Genomic DNA, 17,407 nt, shown 5'->3' with positions numbered 1-17,407 from the left:
TCTCTCTCCCCTCATCCACTCGAGGGGGGGTTTACTTTAGGATCGCGGCCCCCTCTTCCCCGAGCGGGCTTTTTTTTGGTGTTTTTTCGGTTTTTTCCCCCTTTTTCTCGAGGTGCGGGGAGTGGGAGCGTCACGTGTGTGGAAAATTCTGGTTGATGCTTTGCCAACGCGCCCCGGCTCCCCGCGCATGTCCGATGGGGCCGGGGGGGGGTTGGATTTGGGGGGTGAAAAGGGGGGAAAACACCCCAAAAATGGCAGGATCGGGCCCGCAGGGGCTCGGCCCCATCCCCGCCAGCGGCCGCGTGTCCCCGGCAACACCCCCAGGTGATGGTTTGGGTTGAAAAAGCAGCGAAAAGGGGAATTTGGAAAAGCGAGGAGCGGGGAGGGGGAGGGGGGGGGGGACCAGGGCGGGCTGGGCCTCGGCGCCGCCGCCATGGTAAAAAACGGGCGGAAAAAGGGAGGATTTGGGCTTTTCGCCCCCGCGGGGTCGGCGCTGCCGGTGGTCCCGGCGCCCGGCCCGGCCGCCCGGGGCTGGCAGGCGGCGGTGCCAAGGGATTAGGCTGGAATGTGACCCCGGCGGCGCCGGGTGTTGCTTCCTGTCCCCACGCCAAGCTTGGCACCCGCTGTCACCCCCCCGCTACCCGTGTGTGCGCGTGTGTCCCCCTGGGGACACCCCCGGGGTGATTTACGGGTGACAGCGCGGGGGACCCGCGGGGCACCGGCACGCGGCGGGCGGGGGCCGTGCCAGCGGCTGGCAGATGTGACACCTCTCTGTCGCCGGCGTCACCCCGGGCGGCTGCCAGAGCGGCGGGAACAGCCGGGGCCGTGACACGGATGCGGTGTCACCGCCCCGGGGACAACGGGCCGCGGGAATGCGCGGTGGCCCCTGTCACAAGGGGATGCCGGTGGCCCTCGGCCAAGGGCTTGGGAAATCCTCTGCTGGCGGTTGGTCACCGTCACCGTGACACCGGTGTCCCCATGTGAGGGGTTGGGGAATCCTCTGCTGGCGGCTGGTGACACCGCTGTCCCCAGAGTGAGAGCTGGGGAATGCTCTGCCATTGGTTGGTCACTGTCACGGTGTCACCAGTGCTTGGTCACTGTCACGGTGACACCGCTGTCCCCAGAGTGAGGGCTGGGGAATGCTCTGCCATCACTTGGTCACTGTCACGGTGTCACCAGTGCTTGGTCACTGTCACGGTGTCACTGCTGTCCCCTGGGCCCACTGGCTGGGGAATCCTCTGCCATCCATCAGTCACTGTCCTGGTGACACTGCTGTCCCCAGAGTGAGAGCTGGGGAATGCTCTGTCATCACTTGGTCACTGTCACAGTGTCACCAGTGTCCCCAGAGTGAGAGCTGGGGAATGCTCTGCTGCTGTTTGGTCACTGTCACGGTGTCACTGCTGTCCCCTGAGCCCAGTGGCTGGGAAATGCTCTGCCATCATTTGGTCACTGTCATGGTGACACCAGTGCTTGGTCACTGTCACGGTGACACTGCTGTCCCTTGGGCTGAGCCCTTTGGGAATCCTCTGCCATCCATCAGTCACTGTCACAGTGTCACTGCTGTCCCCAGAGTGGGAGCTGGGGAATGCTCTGCCATCCTTTGGTCACTGTCACAGTGTCACCAGTGTCCCCAGAGTGAGAGCTGGGGAATGCTCTGCTGTTGTTTGGTCGCTGTCACGGTGTCACTGCTGTCCCCACGTGAGGGTGAGGGAATCCTCTGCCATCCTTTGGTCACTGTCATGGTGACACTGCTGTCCCCAGAGTGAGAGCTGGGGAATGCTCTGCCATCCTTTGGTCACTGTCACGGTGTCACTGCTGTCCCCTGGGCCCAGTGGCTGGGAAATGCTCTGCCATCACTTGGTCACTGTCACAGTGTCACCAGTGCTTGGTCACTGTCACTGCTGTCCCCTGAGTGAGAGCTGGGGAATGCTCTGCTGCTGTTTGGTCGCTGTCATAGTGTCACTGCTGTCACCACTGTCCCCACGTGAGGTTTGGGGAATGCTCTGCCATCAGTTGGTCACCATCACGTCACGGTGACACCGGTGTTTGGTCGCTGTGATGGTGACACTGCTGTCCCTGTCCCCATTCTATCCCCATCCTGCCCTTGTCTGTGTCCTCATCCCTGTCCCCATCGTGTCCCTGTTCTCATCCAGCCCTTGTCCCCATCCCTGTCCCCATCCTGTCCCTGTCCCCATGGCTGATGCCACTGTGTCCCCACAGATGGTGACGAGGAGCTGCTGCGGGGTCTCGAGGGGGCCCTGGGGGTGAAGAAGAAGAAAAGAGGCCCCCGGAAACAGAAGGAAAACAAACCCGGAAAACCCCGGAAACGGAAAAAACTGGTGGGTGCTGCTGGGCTCAGGGACAGGGGACAGGTCTGGGGACAGGGACAGGGTCTGGGGACAATGGGTGGGGTCAGGGACAGGTGACAGGCCCTTAGGGACAGCTGACAGTGATAAGGGACAGCTGACAGGGTCTGGGGGCAGGTGATGGCTTGGGGGTGGCTGATGGGGGGCTCTGGGATGACTGGTGGGGTTCTGAGGGTGGCTGACAGGGATCTGGTGTGACTGAGGGGGGCTCTCAGGGTCAGTGACAGTTTTGGGGTATTTTTGGGGTGTTTTTGGGGTATTTGGGGGTGGTTTTGGGGTGCCCAGGTGAGCGAGGATGGGCTGGAGTCGGAGAGGGGCGAGTACCCACGGGGGGAGTGCTGGGTGTGATTCAGGGGGTCCTGGTGTGGTTCAGGGCTCTAAGGGTGACTGAGGGGGGGTCTCAGGGTGACCAAAGGGGGCTCTCAGGGTCACTGACAGTTTTGGGGTATTTTTGGGGTATTTTGGGGTGTTTTTGGGGTGCCCAGGTGAGCGAGGATGAGCTGGAGTCGGAGAGGGATGAGTACCCACGGGGGGAGTACCGGGAGTGGTTCAGGGCTCTCGGGGTTACTGAGGGGTGCTGTCAGGATGACTGAGGGGGGCTCTCAGGGTTGGTGACAGTTTTTGGGGTGTTTTTGGGGTGCCCCAGGTGAGCGAGGATGAGCTGGAGTCCGAGAGGGACGAGTACCAACGGGAGGAGTACCGGGAGAAGTCGGAGAGCGGTGGCAGCGACTCGGGCGGGGCGGCGCGGAAGCGGCGGCGGAAGCACCGCGAGAAGAAGGAGAAGAAAACCAAGAGGCGGAAAAAGGCCGATGATGAGGGGGGACAGAAGGTCAAGGTACGGCCTGGGGGGCATCCCGGGCTGGGGGGCACTTGGGGCACCCCCTGTGCAGGGAATTGGGGGTTCTGGGGGGGGCCCAGCACCTGTGGGGGGTTCTGTGGGGGTCCCGATACCTTTGTGGGGTTCTGTGGGGGTCCCAACACCTTTTGGGGGTTCTGTCACTGTGTAGGGTCTTCATGGGGGTCCTAACACTTGGGGGGGGGTCCTCATGGGGGTCCCCAACACCTTTGTGGTGTCCTCAAAGGGATCCCAACACCTTTTGGGGTTCTGTAACTGTGTGGGGTCCTCATGGGGGTCCCAACACTTGTGGGGGGTTTTTATGGGGATCCCGGCATCTTGTGGGGTCCCATCACCTGTGTGGGGTCCTCATGGGGGTTCTGTCCTTGTGTGGGTCCCTGTGGTGGTCCCAAAACCCCTTGGGTTCCCACAGGGGGGTCCCATCTCCCCTCTGGTCCTCGTGGGGGTCCCATCACCCCTATGTCATTGTGACCTTCAGGGGTCCCGACAGGTGACGTGTTTCCTTCTCCTGCTCTCTGTCCCTGTTCCTGGTGTTTCTCCCTGTCCTGCTCCATCCCCATGGTGTCCCCCCGGTGTCCCCATGTCCCCCTGGTGTCCCCCCCTGTCCCCGAGCAGGCAGTGGAGCAGAAATCCTCGGCGCAGCTGCTGGGGGCCTGGGGGCTGGAGGACGTGGACCACGTGTTCACCGAGGAGGATTATCACACCCTCACCAACTACAAGGCCTTCAGCCAGTTCATGAGGTGGGGCTGGGGGCACCCTGGCTGGGTCCTGGGGGTCCCTTTGGGTGTTTGGGGGGCACCCTGAGGGTGCCTCTGGGTGTTTGGGTGACACCTTGGGGCTCCTGAGGGTCCCTCTGGATGTTTGGGTGACACCTTGGGGGTTCTGAGAATCCCTCTGGGTGTTTGGGGGGTGCCTCAGGTGTCCTGGGGGTCCCTCTGGCTGTTTGGGTGCGTCCTGAGTGACCCCAGGGCCACCTCTGGATCTTGAGTGACCCCAGGGACCATCCTGAGTGACCCCAGGGCCACCGCTGGATCTTGAGTGACCCCAGGGATCCTGAGTGACCCCAGGGACCATCCTGAGTGACCCCAGGGATCCTGAGTGACCCCAGGGCCACCCCTGGATCCCGAGTGACCCCAGGGATCCTGAGTGACCCCAGGGACCCTGAGTGACCCCAGGGCCATCCTGGGATCCCAAGTGACCCCAGGGATCCTGAGTGACCCTGGGCCCCCCCTAGATCCTGAGTGACCGCAGGGACCCTGAGTGACCCCAGGGCCATCCTGGGTGACCCCAGGGCCATCCTGGGATCCTGAGTGACCCCAGGGACCCTGAGTGACCCCAGGGCCACCCCTGGATCCCGAGTGACCCCAGGCACCATCCTGGGTGACCCCAGGGACCCTGAGTGACTCCAGGGCCATCCTGGGTGACCCCAGGGTCCCTGAGTGACTCCAGGGCCATCCTGGGTGACCCCAGGCACCATCCCGAGTGACCCCAGGGACCCTGAGTGACTCCAGGGCCATCCTGGGTGACCCCAGGGTCCCTGAGTGACTCCAGGGCCATCCTGGGTAACCCCAGGCACCATCCCGAGTGACCCCAGGGACCCTGAGTGACCCCAGGGCCACCCCTGGATCCTGAGTGACCCCAGGAATCCTGAGTGACCCCAGGGCCATCCTGAGTGACCCCAGGGCCATCCTGGGATCCTGAGTGACCCCAGGGACCCTGAGTGACCCCAGGGCCACCTCTGGATCTTGAGTGACCCCAGGGACCATCCTGAGTGACCCCAGGGATCCTGAGTGACCCTGGGCCCCCCCTAGATCCTGAGTGACCCCAGGGACCCTGAGTGACCCCAGGGCCATCCTGAGTGACTCCAGGGCCATCCTGGGTGACCCCAGGCACCATCCCGAGTGACCCCAGGGCCATCCTGAGTGACTCCAGGGCCATCCTGGGTGACCCCAGGCACCATCCCGAGTGACCCCAGGGCCATCCTGAGTGACTCCAGGGCCATCCTGGGTGACCCCAGGGACCCTGAGTGACTCCAGGGCCATCCTGGGTGACCCCAGGCACCATCCTGAGTGACCCCAGGGCCATCCAGGGATCCTGGGTGACCCCAGGGACCATCCTGGGATCCTGGGTGACCCCAGGGCCACCCCTGGATCCCGAGTGACCACAGGCACCATACTGAGTGACCCTGGGCCACCCCAGGCCACTCTGTGGCCATCAGGCCACCCCACAATGCCCAGAGCTCTTCCCTCCCTGCCGACCCCAACACCCCCCTCACCCCTTTGCCCCCCCATCCCACCTCCCCCCACCCCCTGCAGGCCCCTGATCGCCAAGAAGAACCCCAAGATCCCCATGTCCAAGATGATGACCATCCTGGGGGCCAAGTGGAGGGAGTTCAGCGCCAACAACCCCTTCAAGGGCTCGGCCGCCGCCGTGGCCGCGGCTGCAGCGGCAGCAGCGGCCGCCGTGGCCGAGCAGGTGTCGGCAGCCGTGGCCGCCGTGGCCCCCGAGGCGCCGCCGCCGCCCCTGCGCAAGGCCAAGACCAAGGAGGGCAAAGGTGGGGACCCCTCCCCAGCCTGAGGGGGGCTGGGGGCACCCCCGGCTCTGGGGGGGTCATTGATGGGGGGTTTGGGGGGTTACTGGGGGGGGTTTGGGGGTACCCCCGGCTCTGGGGGGTTTGGGGGGGTTACTGGGGGGGTTGAGGGGTTACTGTGAGGGGTTTGGGGGTTACTGGGGAGGTTTGGGGGGGGTTACTGAGGGGGTTTGGGGGTTACTGTAGGGGTTTGGGGGTTACTGGGGGGTTTGAGGGTACCCCCGGCTCTGGGGGGGTCATTGATGGGGGATGTGGGGGTTACTGGGGGGGGTTTGGGGGTACCCCCGGCTCTGGGGGGTCACCGCTGGGGGGTTGGGGGTTACTGGGGGGGTTTGGGGGGGTTACTGGGGGGTTTGGGGGTACCCCCGGATCTGGGGGGGTCATTGATGGGGGGTATGGGGGTTACTGGGGGGGTTTGGGGGGGTTACTGGAGGCTTTGGGGGTTTTGGGGGTTACTGGGGGGGGTTTGGAGGGTTAGTGGGGGGGGTTTGGGGGGTTACTGGGGGGTTACTGGGGGGTTACTGAGGGGTTTGGGGGTTAGTGGGGGGGAGTTGGGTGTTACTGGGGGGGGTTTGGGAGGTTACTGGGGGGGGTTTGGGGGTACCCCCGGCTCTGGGGGGTCACCGCTGGGGGGTGTGGGGGTTACTGGGGGGGTTTGGGGGGTTACTGGGGGGGGTTTGGGGGTACCCCCGGCTCTGGGGGGGTCATTGATGGGGGGTGTGGGAGTTACTGGGGCGTTTGGGGGGTTACTGGGGGGTGTTGAGGGGTCACTGGGGTGGTTTGGGGGTCCCTGGTGTGGACTTGGGGATCCCTGGGGTTGTTTGGGGGGTCCCTGTGGGGGTTTGGGGGATCCCTAGGACGGTTTGTGCTTCTTGTGGTGGTTTGGAGTCTCTGGGGTCATTTGGGGGGTTCCTGTGGTGGTTTTGGGGTCCCTGACCCCCCGTGCCCCCCAGGCCCCGGGCACAAGAAGCGCAGCAAGAGCCCGCGGGTGCCCGAGCTGAAGAGGAAGATGAAGGGCAGGAAGATGGCCCCGCTCAAGATCAAACTGGGAGTACTGGGAGGCAAACGCAAGAAGAGCAGCTCGGTGAGTCCCCCTGAGGGACACTGGGGACACTGGGGGACAGGGCAGGGGGCACTGGGAGCACTGGGGAACAGGGCAGGGGGCACTGGGGATGCTGAGGGACAGAGCAGGGGGCACTGGGGAACAGGGCAGGGGCACTGGGGACACTGGGGGACAGGGCAGGGGAGGCCTGGGGACACTGGGAACACTGGGGAACAGGGCAGGGGACACTGGGGACACTGGGGGCAGGGCAGGGGGGGCCTGGGGACACTGGGGGAGAGAGCAGGGGGGGCCTGGGGACACTGGGGGACAGAGCAGGGGGCACTGGGAGCACTGGGGACACTGAGAGTGGGGACACCCAGGGACAGGGACACTGAGGATGGGCACATGGGATGGGGCACTTGTCCCCACTGTCCCCTGGTGACCCGCTGTCCCCGCTGTCCCCGCTGTCCCCCGCTGTCCCCGCTGTCCCCGCTGTCCCCGCTGTCCCCGCTGTCCCTTGCTGTCCCCTGCTGTCCCCGCTGTCCCCGCTGTCCCCTGCTGTCCCCGCTGTCCCCGCTGTCCCTGCTGTCCCCCTCTGTCCCCTCTGTCCCCCTCTGTCCCCGCTGTCCCCCTCTGTCCCCCTCTGTCCCCGCTGTCCCCGCTATCCCCACTGTCTCCTGCTGTCCCCTGCTGTCCCCGCTGTCTCCTGCTGTCCCCGCTGTCCCCGCTGTCCCCGCTGTCCCTGCTGTCCCCCTCTGTCCCCTCTGTCCCCCTCTGTCCCCGCTGTGCCCCTCTGTCCCCCTCTGTCCCCCTCTGTCCCCGCTGTCCCCGCTATCCCCTGCTGTCTCCTGCTGTCCCCTGCTGTCCCCGCTGTCTCCTGCTGTCCCCACTGTCCCCACTGTCCCCCTGTCCCCCTGTCCCCGTGCAGAGCGAGGACGCGGGCGAGGCCGAGGAGGAGTCCGACGCCGAGAGCCCCGGGGTGCTGGGGGCCGCCCCCCGCCCCGACCCCACCACGCGCCTCAAGAAGCTCAAGCGGGGCCGCCCCGGGCGCAAGAAGAAGAAGGGTGAGCGTCCCCAAGTGTCCCCAAGTGTCCCCGGGTGCCACCACCCACCGGGGACGGCCGGGTGACGTCCCCGTGTCCCCTCCCCCCGTCTCTCCTTGCAGCCCCCGGCGCCGGGCCGGGCCGGGAGCGCGGCCCCGTGGGGACGGGCACGGCGCCCGCGCACGGTGAGACACCCCAAGTGTCCCCAAGGTGTCACCCGGGGTCCCCAAGCCCCCACGGGTGTCCCCCCCACCCCGAGCGGGGGCTGTGGTTCTGTCTCTGTCTCCAGCCTGGTGGTGGTGGCTGGGGGGGTCCCCAGCCCACAGTGTCATTTGAGGGGTGTCCCCAAGGTGTCACCAGACCTGTCCCATGTCCCCAACCCTGTTCCCATGTCCTCAGCCCTGTCCCTGTGTCCCCAACCCTGTCACCAAGTCCCCAGTGTCCCCAGCTCTGTCCCCAGCTCTGTCCCCAGCTCTGTCCCCAGTTCCTCCATCCTGCTGTTCCCAGTGTCCCCATGTCCTCATCACCTCAGCCCCCTGTCCCCCATGCCTCTATTCCCAGTGTCCCCATGTCCCCATCCTTGTCTCCAGTGCCCCCATCTCTCTGTTCCCAGTGTCCCCATGTCCCCACCCCCGAGCCTCCTGTCCCCAGTTCCTGCAGTGTCCCCATCCCTGGTTCCTCCAGTGTCCCCATGTCCCCATCCCTGTCCCCAGTTCCCCCAGTGACCCCATCCCTGTGCCCAGTTCCTGCAGTGTCCCCATCCCCAATTCCCTCAGTGTCCCCATGTCCCCATCCCCAGTTCCCCCAGTGTCCCCATGTCCCCATCCCTGTCCCCAGTTCCTGCAGTGTCCCCATCCCTGTCCCCGGTTCCCCCAGTATCCCCATCCCCAATTCCCTCAGTGTCCCCATGTCCCCATCCCTGTCCCCGGTTCCCCCAGTATCCCCATCCCCAATTCCCTCAGTGTCCCCATGTCCCCATCCCTGTCCCCAGTTCCTGCAGTGTCCCCATCCCCAGTTCCCCCAGTGTCCCCATGTCCCCATCCCTGTCCCCAGTTCCTGCAGTGTCCCCATCCCCGGTTCCCCCAGTGTCCCCATGTCCCCATCCCTGTCCCCAGTTCCTGCAGTGTCCCCATCCCTGTCCCCAGTGTCCTCATGTCCCCATCCCTGTCCCCAGTTCCTGCAGTGTCCCCATCCCTGTCCCCAGTGTCCTCATGTCCCCATCCCTGTCCCCAGTTCCTGCAGTGTCCCCATCCCTGTCCCCAGTGTCCTCATGTCCCCATCCCTGTCCCCACTTCCTGCAGTGTCCCCAGTGTCCCCATGTCCCCATCCCTGTCCCCAGTTCCCCCAGTGACCTCATCCCTGTCCCCAGTTCCCCCAGTGACCCCATCCCCAGTTCCCCCAGTGTCCCCATGTCCCCATCCCTGTCCCCAGTGCCCCCATTGCCCCCCACACCCTCTGAGGGGGCACAGTGGCCATGGTGGCAGCAGTGACAGGGTGACAGCGGTGACAGCCGTGTCCCTGTCCCCGCAGGGCCGGGCCCGGAGGAGGAGGGCGATGGCTACGAGACCGACCACCAGGACTACTGCGAGGTGTGCCAGCAGGGCGGGGAGATCATCCTGTGTGACACCTGTCCCCGCGCCTACCACCTGGTGTGCCTGGACCCCGAGCTGGACCGCGCCCCCGAGGGACGCTGGAGCTGCCCCCACTGCGTGAGCGGGGCACCGGGGGGCACCGGGGGCGTCCTGGAGGGACTGGGGGGCACTGGGGGCATCCTGGAGGGACTGGGGGGCACTGGGGGGCACCGGGGGCATCCTGGAGGGACTGGGGGGCACTGGGGGCATCCTGGAGGGACACTGGGGGCATCCTGGAGGGGTCTAGGGGAGTCCTGAGGGGACTGGGAGGGGGTTGGGGGGCACTGGGGGCATGCTGGAGGGACTGGGGGGCATCCTGGAGGGACTGGGGGGCACCGGGGGGCACCAGGGGCATCCTGGAGGGACACTGGGGACATCCTGGAGGGACTGGGGAGCACTGGGAGGGGGTTGGGGGGCACTGGGGGCATCCTGGAGGGACACTGGGGGCACTGGGAGGGGACTGGGGGCATCCTGGAGGGGTCCAGGGGTGTCCTGAGGGGGACTGGGGGGCACTGGGGGCATCCTGGGGAGGGTCTAGGGGAGTCCTGAGGGGACTGGGAGGCACTGGGAGGGGACTGGGGGGCACTGGGGGCATCCTGGAGGGACTGGGGGGCACTGCGAGGGGGTTGGGGGGCACTGAGGGCAGCCTGGGGGCCACTGGGGACATCCTGGGGAGGGTCTAGGGGTGTCCTGAGGGGACTGGGAGTCACTGGGAGGGGGTTGGGGGGCACTGGGGGCATCCTGGGGAGCACTGGGGGCATCCTGGAGGGGTCCAGGGGTGTCCTGAGGGGGACTGGGAGGCACTGGGGGCATCCTGAGGAGGGTCCAGGGGTGTCCTGAGGGGGACTGGGGGTCACTGGAGGCATCCTGGAGGGGTCTAGGGGAGTCCTGAGGGGGACTGAGGGGCACTGGGGGCATCCTGGGGAGGGTCCAGGGGCGTCCTGAGGGGACTGGGGGGCATTGGAGGCTTCCTGAGGAGACTGGGGGACACTGGGAGGGGGTTGGGGGGCACTGGGGGCATCCTGGGGGGGGCATTTAGGGGCATCCTGAAGGGACTGGGGGTCACTAGGGGCATCCTAGGGAGGGTCTAGGGGGATCCTGAGGGGAGTGGGGGGCACTGGGAGGGGACTGGGGGGTACTGGGAGCATCCTGGAGGGGGCTGGGGGCACTGGGAGGGGACTGGGGGCACTGGGGACATCCTGGGTGGGGTTACGGGCATCCTGGAGTGTTGGGATGGTGTTGGGGCTGTTTTAGGACCGTTCCCTGGCAGTTTGGGGTCTCCAGGGGCTGTTTTGGGGTTATTCCCTGGTGTTTTGGGGTCTCCAGGAGCTGTTTTGGGGTTATTCCCTGGAGGTTTGGGGTCACCCCTCTGACCCCGATCCATCCCCAGGAGAAGGAGGGCGTGCAGTGGGAGGCCAAGGAGGAGGAGGAGGAGGAGGAAGAGGAGGAGGAGGAGGGTGAGAAGGAGGAGGAGGATGACCACATGGAGTACTGCCGCGTGTGCAAGGACGGCGGCGAGCTGCTGTGCTGCGACGCCTGCGTGTCCTCGTACCACATCCACTGCCTGAACCCGCCCCTGCCCGAGGTCCCCAACGGAGAGTGGCTCTGTCCCCGCTGCACGGTACCGGGGGGACACTGGGGACACTGGGGACACTGGGGGTGTGGGGGACATGGGGACACTGGGGACATGGCGGGGGTGTAGTGTCCTCGTACCACATCCACTACCTGAACCCGCCCCTGCCCGAGGTCCCCAACGGAGAGTGGCTCTGTCCCTGCTGCACGGTACCAGGGGACACAGGGACACCAGGGGACACTGGGGGTGTGGGGGACATGGGGACACTGGGGACACCGGGGGACACTGGGGACACTGGGGGTGTGGGGGACATGGGGACACTGGGGACATGGAGGGGCGTAGTGTCCTCGTACCACATCCACTGCCTGAACCCGCCCCTGCCCGAGGTCCCCAACGGAGAGTGGCTCTGTCCCCGCTGCACGGTACCGGGGCACAGGGGGGACACCAGGGGACATGGGGACATTGGGGGTGTGGGGGACATGGAGACACTGGGGACAGCAGGGGACACTAGGGACGCTGGGGACATGGGGGGTGTGCAGTGTTCTCCTACCACATCCACTGCCTGAACCCGCCCCTGCCCGAGGTCCCCAACGGAGAGTAGCTCTGTCCCTGCTGCACGGTACCAGGGGACACTGGGGACACTGGGGACATGGGGACATTGGGGGTGTGGGGGACATGGAGACACTGGGGACAGCAGGGACACTAGGGACGCTGGGGACATGGGGGGTGTGCAGTGTTCTCCTACCACATCCACTGCCTGAACCCGCCCCTGCCCAAGGTCCCCAACGGAGAGTAGCTCTGTCCCTGCTGCACGGTACCGGGGGACAGGGGGGACACCAGGGGACATGGGGACAATGGGGACATGGAGGGGTATGGCAGGACATAGGGACAATGGGCACATAAGGGAATGCAGGGACATGGGGTCATGGGGACACTCCAGGGATATGGGGACATCGTGGGGACATGGGAACCTTGGGGCACATGGGGACACTGTGGGGACATTGGGGGACATGGGGACACTGTGGGGACATTGGGAGATATAGGGACACTGTGGGATGTGGGGACATGGGGACGCTGTGAGCTCACGGGGACAGCGCAGAGCCCACCTCGGGGCACAGCCCTGCGCCCCCTGCCCCAGGATGTCCCCAGCAGTGTCCCCAGCAGTGTCCCCAGCAGTGTCCCCAGCAGTGTCCCCTGTCCCCGCAGTGCCCGGTGCTGAAGGGGCGCGTGCAGAAGATCCTGTACTGGCGCTGGGGGGAGCCCCCCGCCCCCGTGGCCGCCCCCGGGGCCCCCCAGGCCCAGGAGGGGCCCCCCCAGGCCCTGCAGGGCCGCTCCGAGCGCGAGTTCTTCGTCAAGTGGGTGGGGCTGTCCTACTGGCACTGCTCCTGGATCAAGGAGCTGCAGGTACACCTGGGGCGCCCCAAAACATCGGGGGAACCCCAAAATATGGGGGGGATACCCCAAAGTCTGGGGGGGACAGCTGGAGAACTGGGGGGGCTCAGCAAGGGTGGGGCTCAGGATAGGTGGGGCTGTCCTACTGGCACTGCTCCTGGATCAAGGAGCTGCAGGTACACCTGGGGCACCCCAAAACATCGGGGGGGACCCCAAAATATGGGGGGGGGGTACCCTAAAGTATGGGAGGATACTCCAAAGTATAGGGGAGCGCCCCAAAATATGGGGGGGGCTCAGCATGGGTGGGGCTCAGGATAGGTGGGGCTGTCCTGCTGGCACTGCTCCTGGATCAAAGAGCTGCAGGTATGGCCCCAAACACCTGGGGGACCCCAAAATATCGGGAGGGACCCCAGAATATTGGGGGATACCCCGAAAACCTGGAGGGATTCCCCAAAGTATTGGGGGGACAGCTGAACAACTGCAGGGGCTCAACTTTGAGGTGCTCCCCTCTAATTTTGGGATCTTGTGTCTAAGTTTGGGATGCTCCCCTCTAACTAACTTTGGGGTGCCCCTTCTAACTTTGGGGTTTTCCCCTCCAACTTTGGGGTGTCCCCCCAAACTTTGTGATGCCCTCTCTAACTTTGGGATGCTCTGTCTAATTTTGGGATGCTCGTCTTTAAATTCGGGGTGCCCCCTCTAACTTTGGGGTGTCCCCCCAAACTTTGGGATCCTGTGTCTAATTTCGGGATGCTCCCCTTTAACTTTGGGGTGCCCCCTCTAACTTTGAGCTGTCCTCCTTTAACTTTGGGGTGTTCCCTTTTAACTTTGGGGTGTCCCCTTTGATTTCGGGGCGCAGCTGGAGATCTTCCACCTGGTGATGTACCGGAACTACCAGCGGAAGAACGACATGGACGAGCCCCCTCCCCTGGACTACGGCTCCGGGGACGACGACCCCAAGAGCGAGAAGCGGGGGGCTGGGGGGGACCCCCTTTTCGGGGGCATGGAGGAGCGCTTCTACCGCTACGGCATCAAACCCGAGTGGATGACGGTGCACCGCATCATCAACCACAGGTGGGGACCCCAAATCCCATCCAGGGCACCCCAAATATCCTCCAGGGCACCCCAAAATCTCCCCGGGGCACCCCGAAATCCCCCTGGGGCGCTTCTACCGCTACGGCATCAAACCTGAGTGGATGACGGTGCACGGCATCATCAACCACAGGCGGGGACCCAGCACCCCAGATCCCATCCAGGGCACCCCAAATATCCTCGGGGCACCCCAAATATCCTCCAGGGCACCCCCAAATATCCTCCAGGGCACCCCAAAATCTCCCCGGGGCACCCCTAAATCCCCCTGGGGTGCTTCTACCGCTACGGCATCAAACCCGAGTGGATGACGGTGCACCGCATCATCAACCACAGGTGGGCACCCCAAATCCCATCCAGGGCACCCCAAATATCCTCGGGGCACCCCAAATATCCTCCAGGGCACCCCCAAATCTCCCCGGGGCACTCCTAAATCCCCCTGGGGCGCTTCTACCGCTACGGCATCAATCCCAAGTGGATGACGGTGCACCGCATCATCAACCACAGGTGGGCACCCCAAATCCCATCCAGGGCACCCCAAATATCCTCCAGGGCACCCCAAATCCCATCCAGGGCACCCCAAAATCTCCCCGGGGCACCCCGAAATCCCCCTGGGGCGCTTCTACCGCTACGGCATCAAACCTGAGTGGATGACGGTGCACGGCATCATCAACCACAGGTGGGCACCCCAAATCCCATCCAGGGCACCCCAAATATCCTCCAGGGCACCCCAAATCCCATCCAGGGCACCCCAAATATCCTCCAGGGCACCCCAAAATCTCCCCGGGGCACCCCTAAATCCCCCTGGGGTGCTTCTACCGCTACGGCATCAAACCCGAGTGGATGACGGTGCACCGCATCATCAACCACAGGTGGGCACCCCAAATCCCATCCAGGGCACCCCAAATATCCTCGGGGCACCCCAAATATCCTCCAGGGCACCCCCAAATCTCCCCGGGGCACTCCTAAATCCCCCTGGGGCGCTTCTACCGCTACGGCATCAATCCCAAGTGGATGACGGTGCACCGCATCATCAACCACAGGTGGGCACCCCAAATCCCATCCAGGGCACCCCAAATATCCTCCAGGGCACCCCAAATCCCATCCAGGGCACCCCAAAATCTCCCCGGGGCACCCCGAAATCCCCCTGGGGCGCTTCTACCGCTACGGCATCAAACCTGAGTGGATGACGGTGCACGGCATCATCAACCACAGGTGGGCACCCCAAATCCCATCCAGGGCACCCCAAATATCCTCCAGGGCACCCCAAATCCCATCCAGGGCACCCCAAATATCCTCCAGGGCACCCCAAAATCTCCCCGGGGCACCCCTAAATCCCCCTGGGGTGCTTCTACCGCTACGGCATCAAACCCGAGTGGATGACGGTGCACCGCATCATCAACCACAGGTGGGCACCCCAAGTCCCATCCAGGGCACCCCAAATGTCCTCCAGGGCACCCCAAATATCCTCCAGGGCACCCCAAAATCTCCCCGGGGCACCCCAAATCCCCCTGGGGCGCTTCTACTGCTACGGCATCAAACCTGAGTGGATGACGGTGCACGGCATCATCAACCACAGGCGGGGACCCAGCACCCCAGATCCCATCCAGGGCACCCCAAATATCCTCGGGGCACCCCAAATATCCTCCAGGGCACCCCCAAATCTCCCCGGGGCACCCCTAAATCCCCCTGGGGCACTTCTACCACTACGGCATCAAACCCGAGTGGATGACGGTGCACCGCATCATCAACCACAGGTGGGCACCCCAAATCCCATCCAGGGCACCCCAAATATCCTCCAGGGCACCCCAAATCCCATCCAGGGCACCCCAAATATCCTCCAGGGCACCCCAAATCCCCCCAGGGCACCCCCAGATATCTCCCTGGGGCGCTTCTTCTTCCACCACGGCATCAAACCCGAGTGGATGACGGTGCGGGGACCCCAAATCCCATCCAGGGCACCCCAAATCCCATCCAGGGCACCCTCAATATCCTCCAGGACACCCCAAATCCCATCCAGGGCACCCCAAATTCCCCCCCAGTGCACCCCCAAATATCCTCCAGGGCAAATCCCCCTTGGGACAACCCCAAATCCCCCCAGGGCACCCCCAGATATCCCCTGGGCCACCCCATATTCCCCTGGGGCACTCCCAAATCCCCAGGGGACAGGGAGACAGCAGGTGGCCGAGGGGAGTGGCCAAGGCGGGGTTTGGGGACACTGGTGGCACCCGTGGGGACATTCCGGGCACCCCTGGGTCCCCCAAGGGCCCCTCCAGCACCCACTGGGATGGTCAGGCACTGTCCCCAGGTGTCACCTCCATGTGGCACTGTCCCCAGGTGACCCCATGTCCTGTCTGTGAGTGTCCCTGTCCCCAGGTGACCCCGTGTCACCTCTGTGTGACTCTGCCCCCAAGTGGCCTCATTTACATTCTGTGTCCCCAGCTGTCCCCATGTCCTCTCCATGTCCCCAGGTGACCTCACATCCCCTCCACATGTCCCTTCTGTGTCCCCACGTGTCCCTGTCCCTGCTGGCAGCCGATGCTGCCGGTGACAGCGGGTGACCCCTGGTGGCACTTGTGTCCCTTCCATGTCCCCTGCTGTCACCCACACCCTGGTGGCAGTGACACTCCCTGCTGGGTCCCTCACTGCTGCTGGCTGTCCCCGTGTCCCCAGGGATACCCAGTGTCACCCATGGGTGCCCCGTGCCCTTAGGGACACTCACTTGTCCCTGTGGGTGTCCCCAGGGTGCCTGATGTCCCCATGGTGCCACATGTCCTTGGGTGCCCGGTGTCACCACTGTTCCATTGTCCCCTGGCTGCCCATTGTCCCCTGGGTGCCTCTTGTCCCCCTGTTGTCCCCTTGTGCCCCCCATTGTCCCCCACTGCCCTTGGGTGCCCTTTGTCCCTCCTGTCCCTGCTGTGTCCCCGCTATCCCTGGGTGTCCCCGTGGTGTCCCTGTGCCCCAGGTGACGCAGTGCCCTGGGTGTCCCCGTGGTGTCCCTGCTGTCCCTGTGCCCTGGGTGTCCCCACTGTCCCCATGGTGTCCCTGTGCCCGGGTGACGCAGTGCCCTGGCTGTCCCCATGCTGTCCCCATGCTGTCCCCATGGTGTCCCTGTCCCCGGGTGACGCGGTGCCCTGGCTGTCCCCATGGTGTCCCCATGCTGTCCCCGCTGTCCCCACGGTGTCCCTGTGCCCCGGGTGACGCGGTGCCCTGGCTGTCCCCGTGGTGTCCCCGCTGTCCCCGTGGTGTCCCCGTGTCCCGGGTGACGCGGTGCCCTGGCTGTCCCCGTGCTGTCCCCGCTGTCCCCACGGTGTCCCCGTGCCCTGGGTGACGCGGTGCCCTGGCTGTCCCCGTGGTGTCCCCGTGCCCCGGGTGACGCGGTGCCCTGGGTGTCCCCGTGGTGTCCCCGCCGTCCCCACGGTGTCCCTGTGCCCCGGGTGATGCGGTGCCCTGGCTGTCCCCATGGTGTCCCCGCTGTCCCTGGGTGTCCCCGCTGTCCCCACAGTGTCCCCGTGGCCCGGGGGACGCGGTGCCCTGGGTGTCCCCGTGGTGTCCCTGCTGTCCCCATGGTGTCCCCGTGCCCTGGGTGACGCAGTGCCCTGGCTGTCCCCGTGGTGTCCCCGCTGTCCCCACGGTGTCCCCGTGCCCCGGGTGACGCGGTGCCCTGGGTGTCCCCGTGGTGTCCCCGCTGTCCACACGGTGTCCCCGCTGTCCCAGGTGACGCAGTGCCCTGGCTGTCCCCATGGTGTCCCCGCTGTCCCTCGGTGTCCCCGCTGTCCCCACGGTGTCCCCGTGCCCCGGGTGACACGGTGCCCTGGCTGTCCCCGT

General features: G+C 65.3%; 1 protein-coding gene across 2 annotated transcripts in view; it reads left to right on the top strand.

The window, feature by feature from the left end:
* The window catches only part of CHD3 (chromodomain helicase DNA binding protein 3), a 62,430-nt gene that overhangs the window by 6,252 nt on the left and 38,771 nt on the right, over window positions 1-17,407 (top strand). The window contains exons 2-12 of one of the 2 annotated variants that reach the window (XM_084224441.1): window positions 2,221-2,339; window positions 3,013-3,201; window positions 3,838-3,962; window positions 5,538-5,776; window positions 6,766-6,896; window positions 7,783-7,918; window positions 8,020-8,082; window positions 9,428-9,606; window positions 10,919-11,149; window positions 12,308-12,505; window positions 13,350-13,564. In XM_084224441.1, the coding sequence (XP_084080567.1) occupies window positions 2,221-2,339; window positions 3,013-3,201; window positions 3,838-3,962; window positions 5,538-5,776; window positions 6,766-6,896; window positions 7,783-7,918; window positions 8,020-8,082; window positions 9,428-9,606; window positions 10,919-11,149; window positions 12,308-12,505; window positions 13,350-13,564 (1,825 nt within the window). The remainder of the gene's footprint in view (window positions 1-2,220; window positions 2,340-3,012; window positions 3,202-3,837; window positions 3,963-5,537; window positions 5,777-6,765; window positions 6,897-7,782; window positions 7,919-8,019; window positions 8,083-9,427; window positions 9,607-10,918; window positions 11,150-12,307; window positions 12,506-13,349; window positions 13,565-17,407) is intronic. The other variant, XM_084224442.1, reaches the window with a different exon arrangement.

Source organism: Fringilla coelebs, assembly GCF_963513975.1.
Source record: "Fringilla coelebs genome assembly, chromosome: 38".
In the NCBI taxonomy this organism is placed as follows: Eukaryota; Metazoa; Chordata; class Aves; order Passeriformes; family Fringillidae; genus Fringilla; species Fringilla coelebs.
This window is presented reverse-complemented; position numbering and strand designations above follow the sequence as displayed.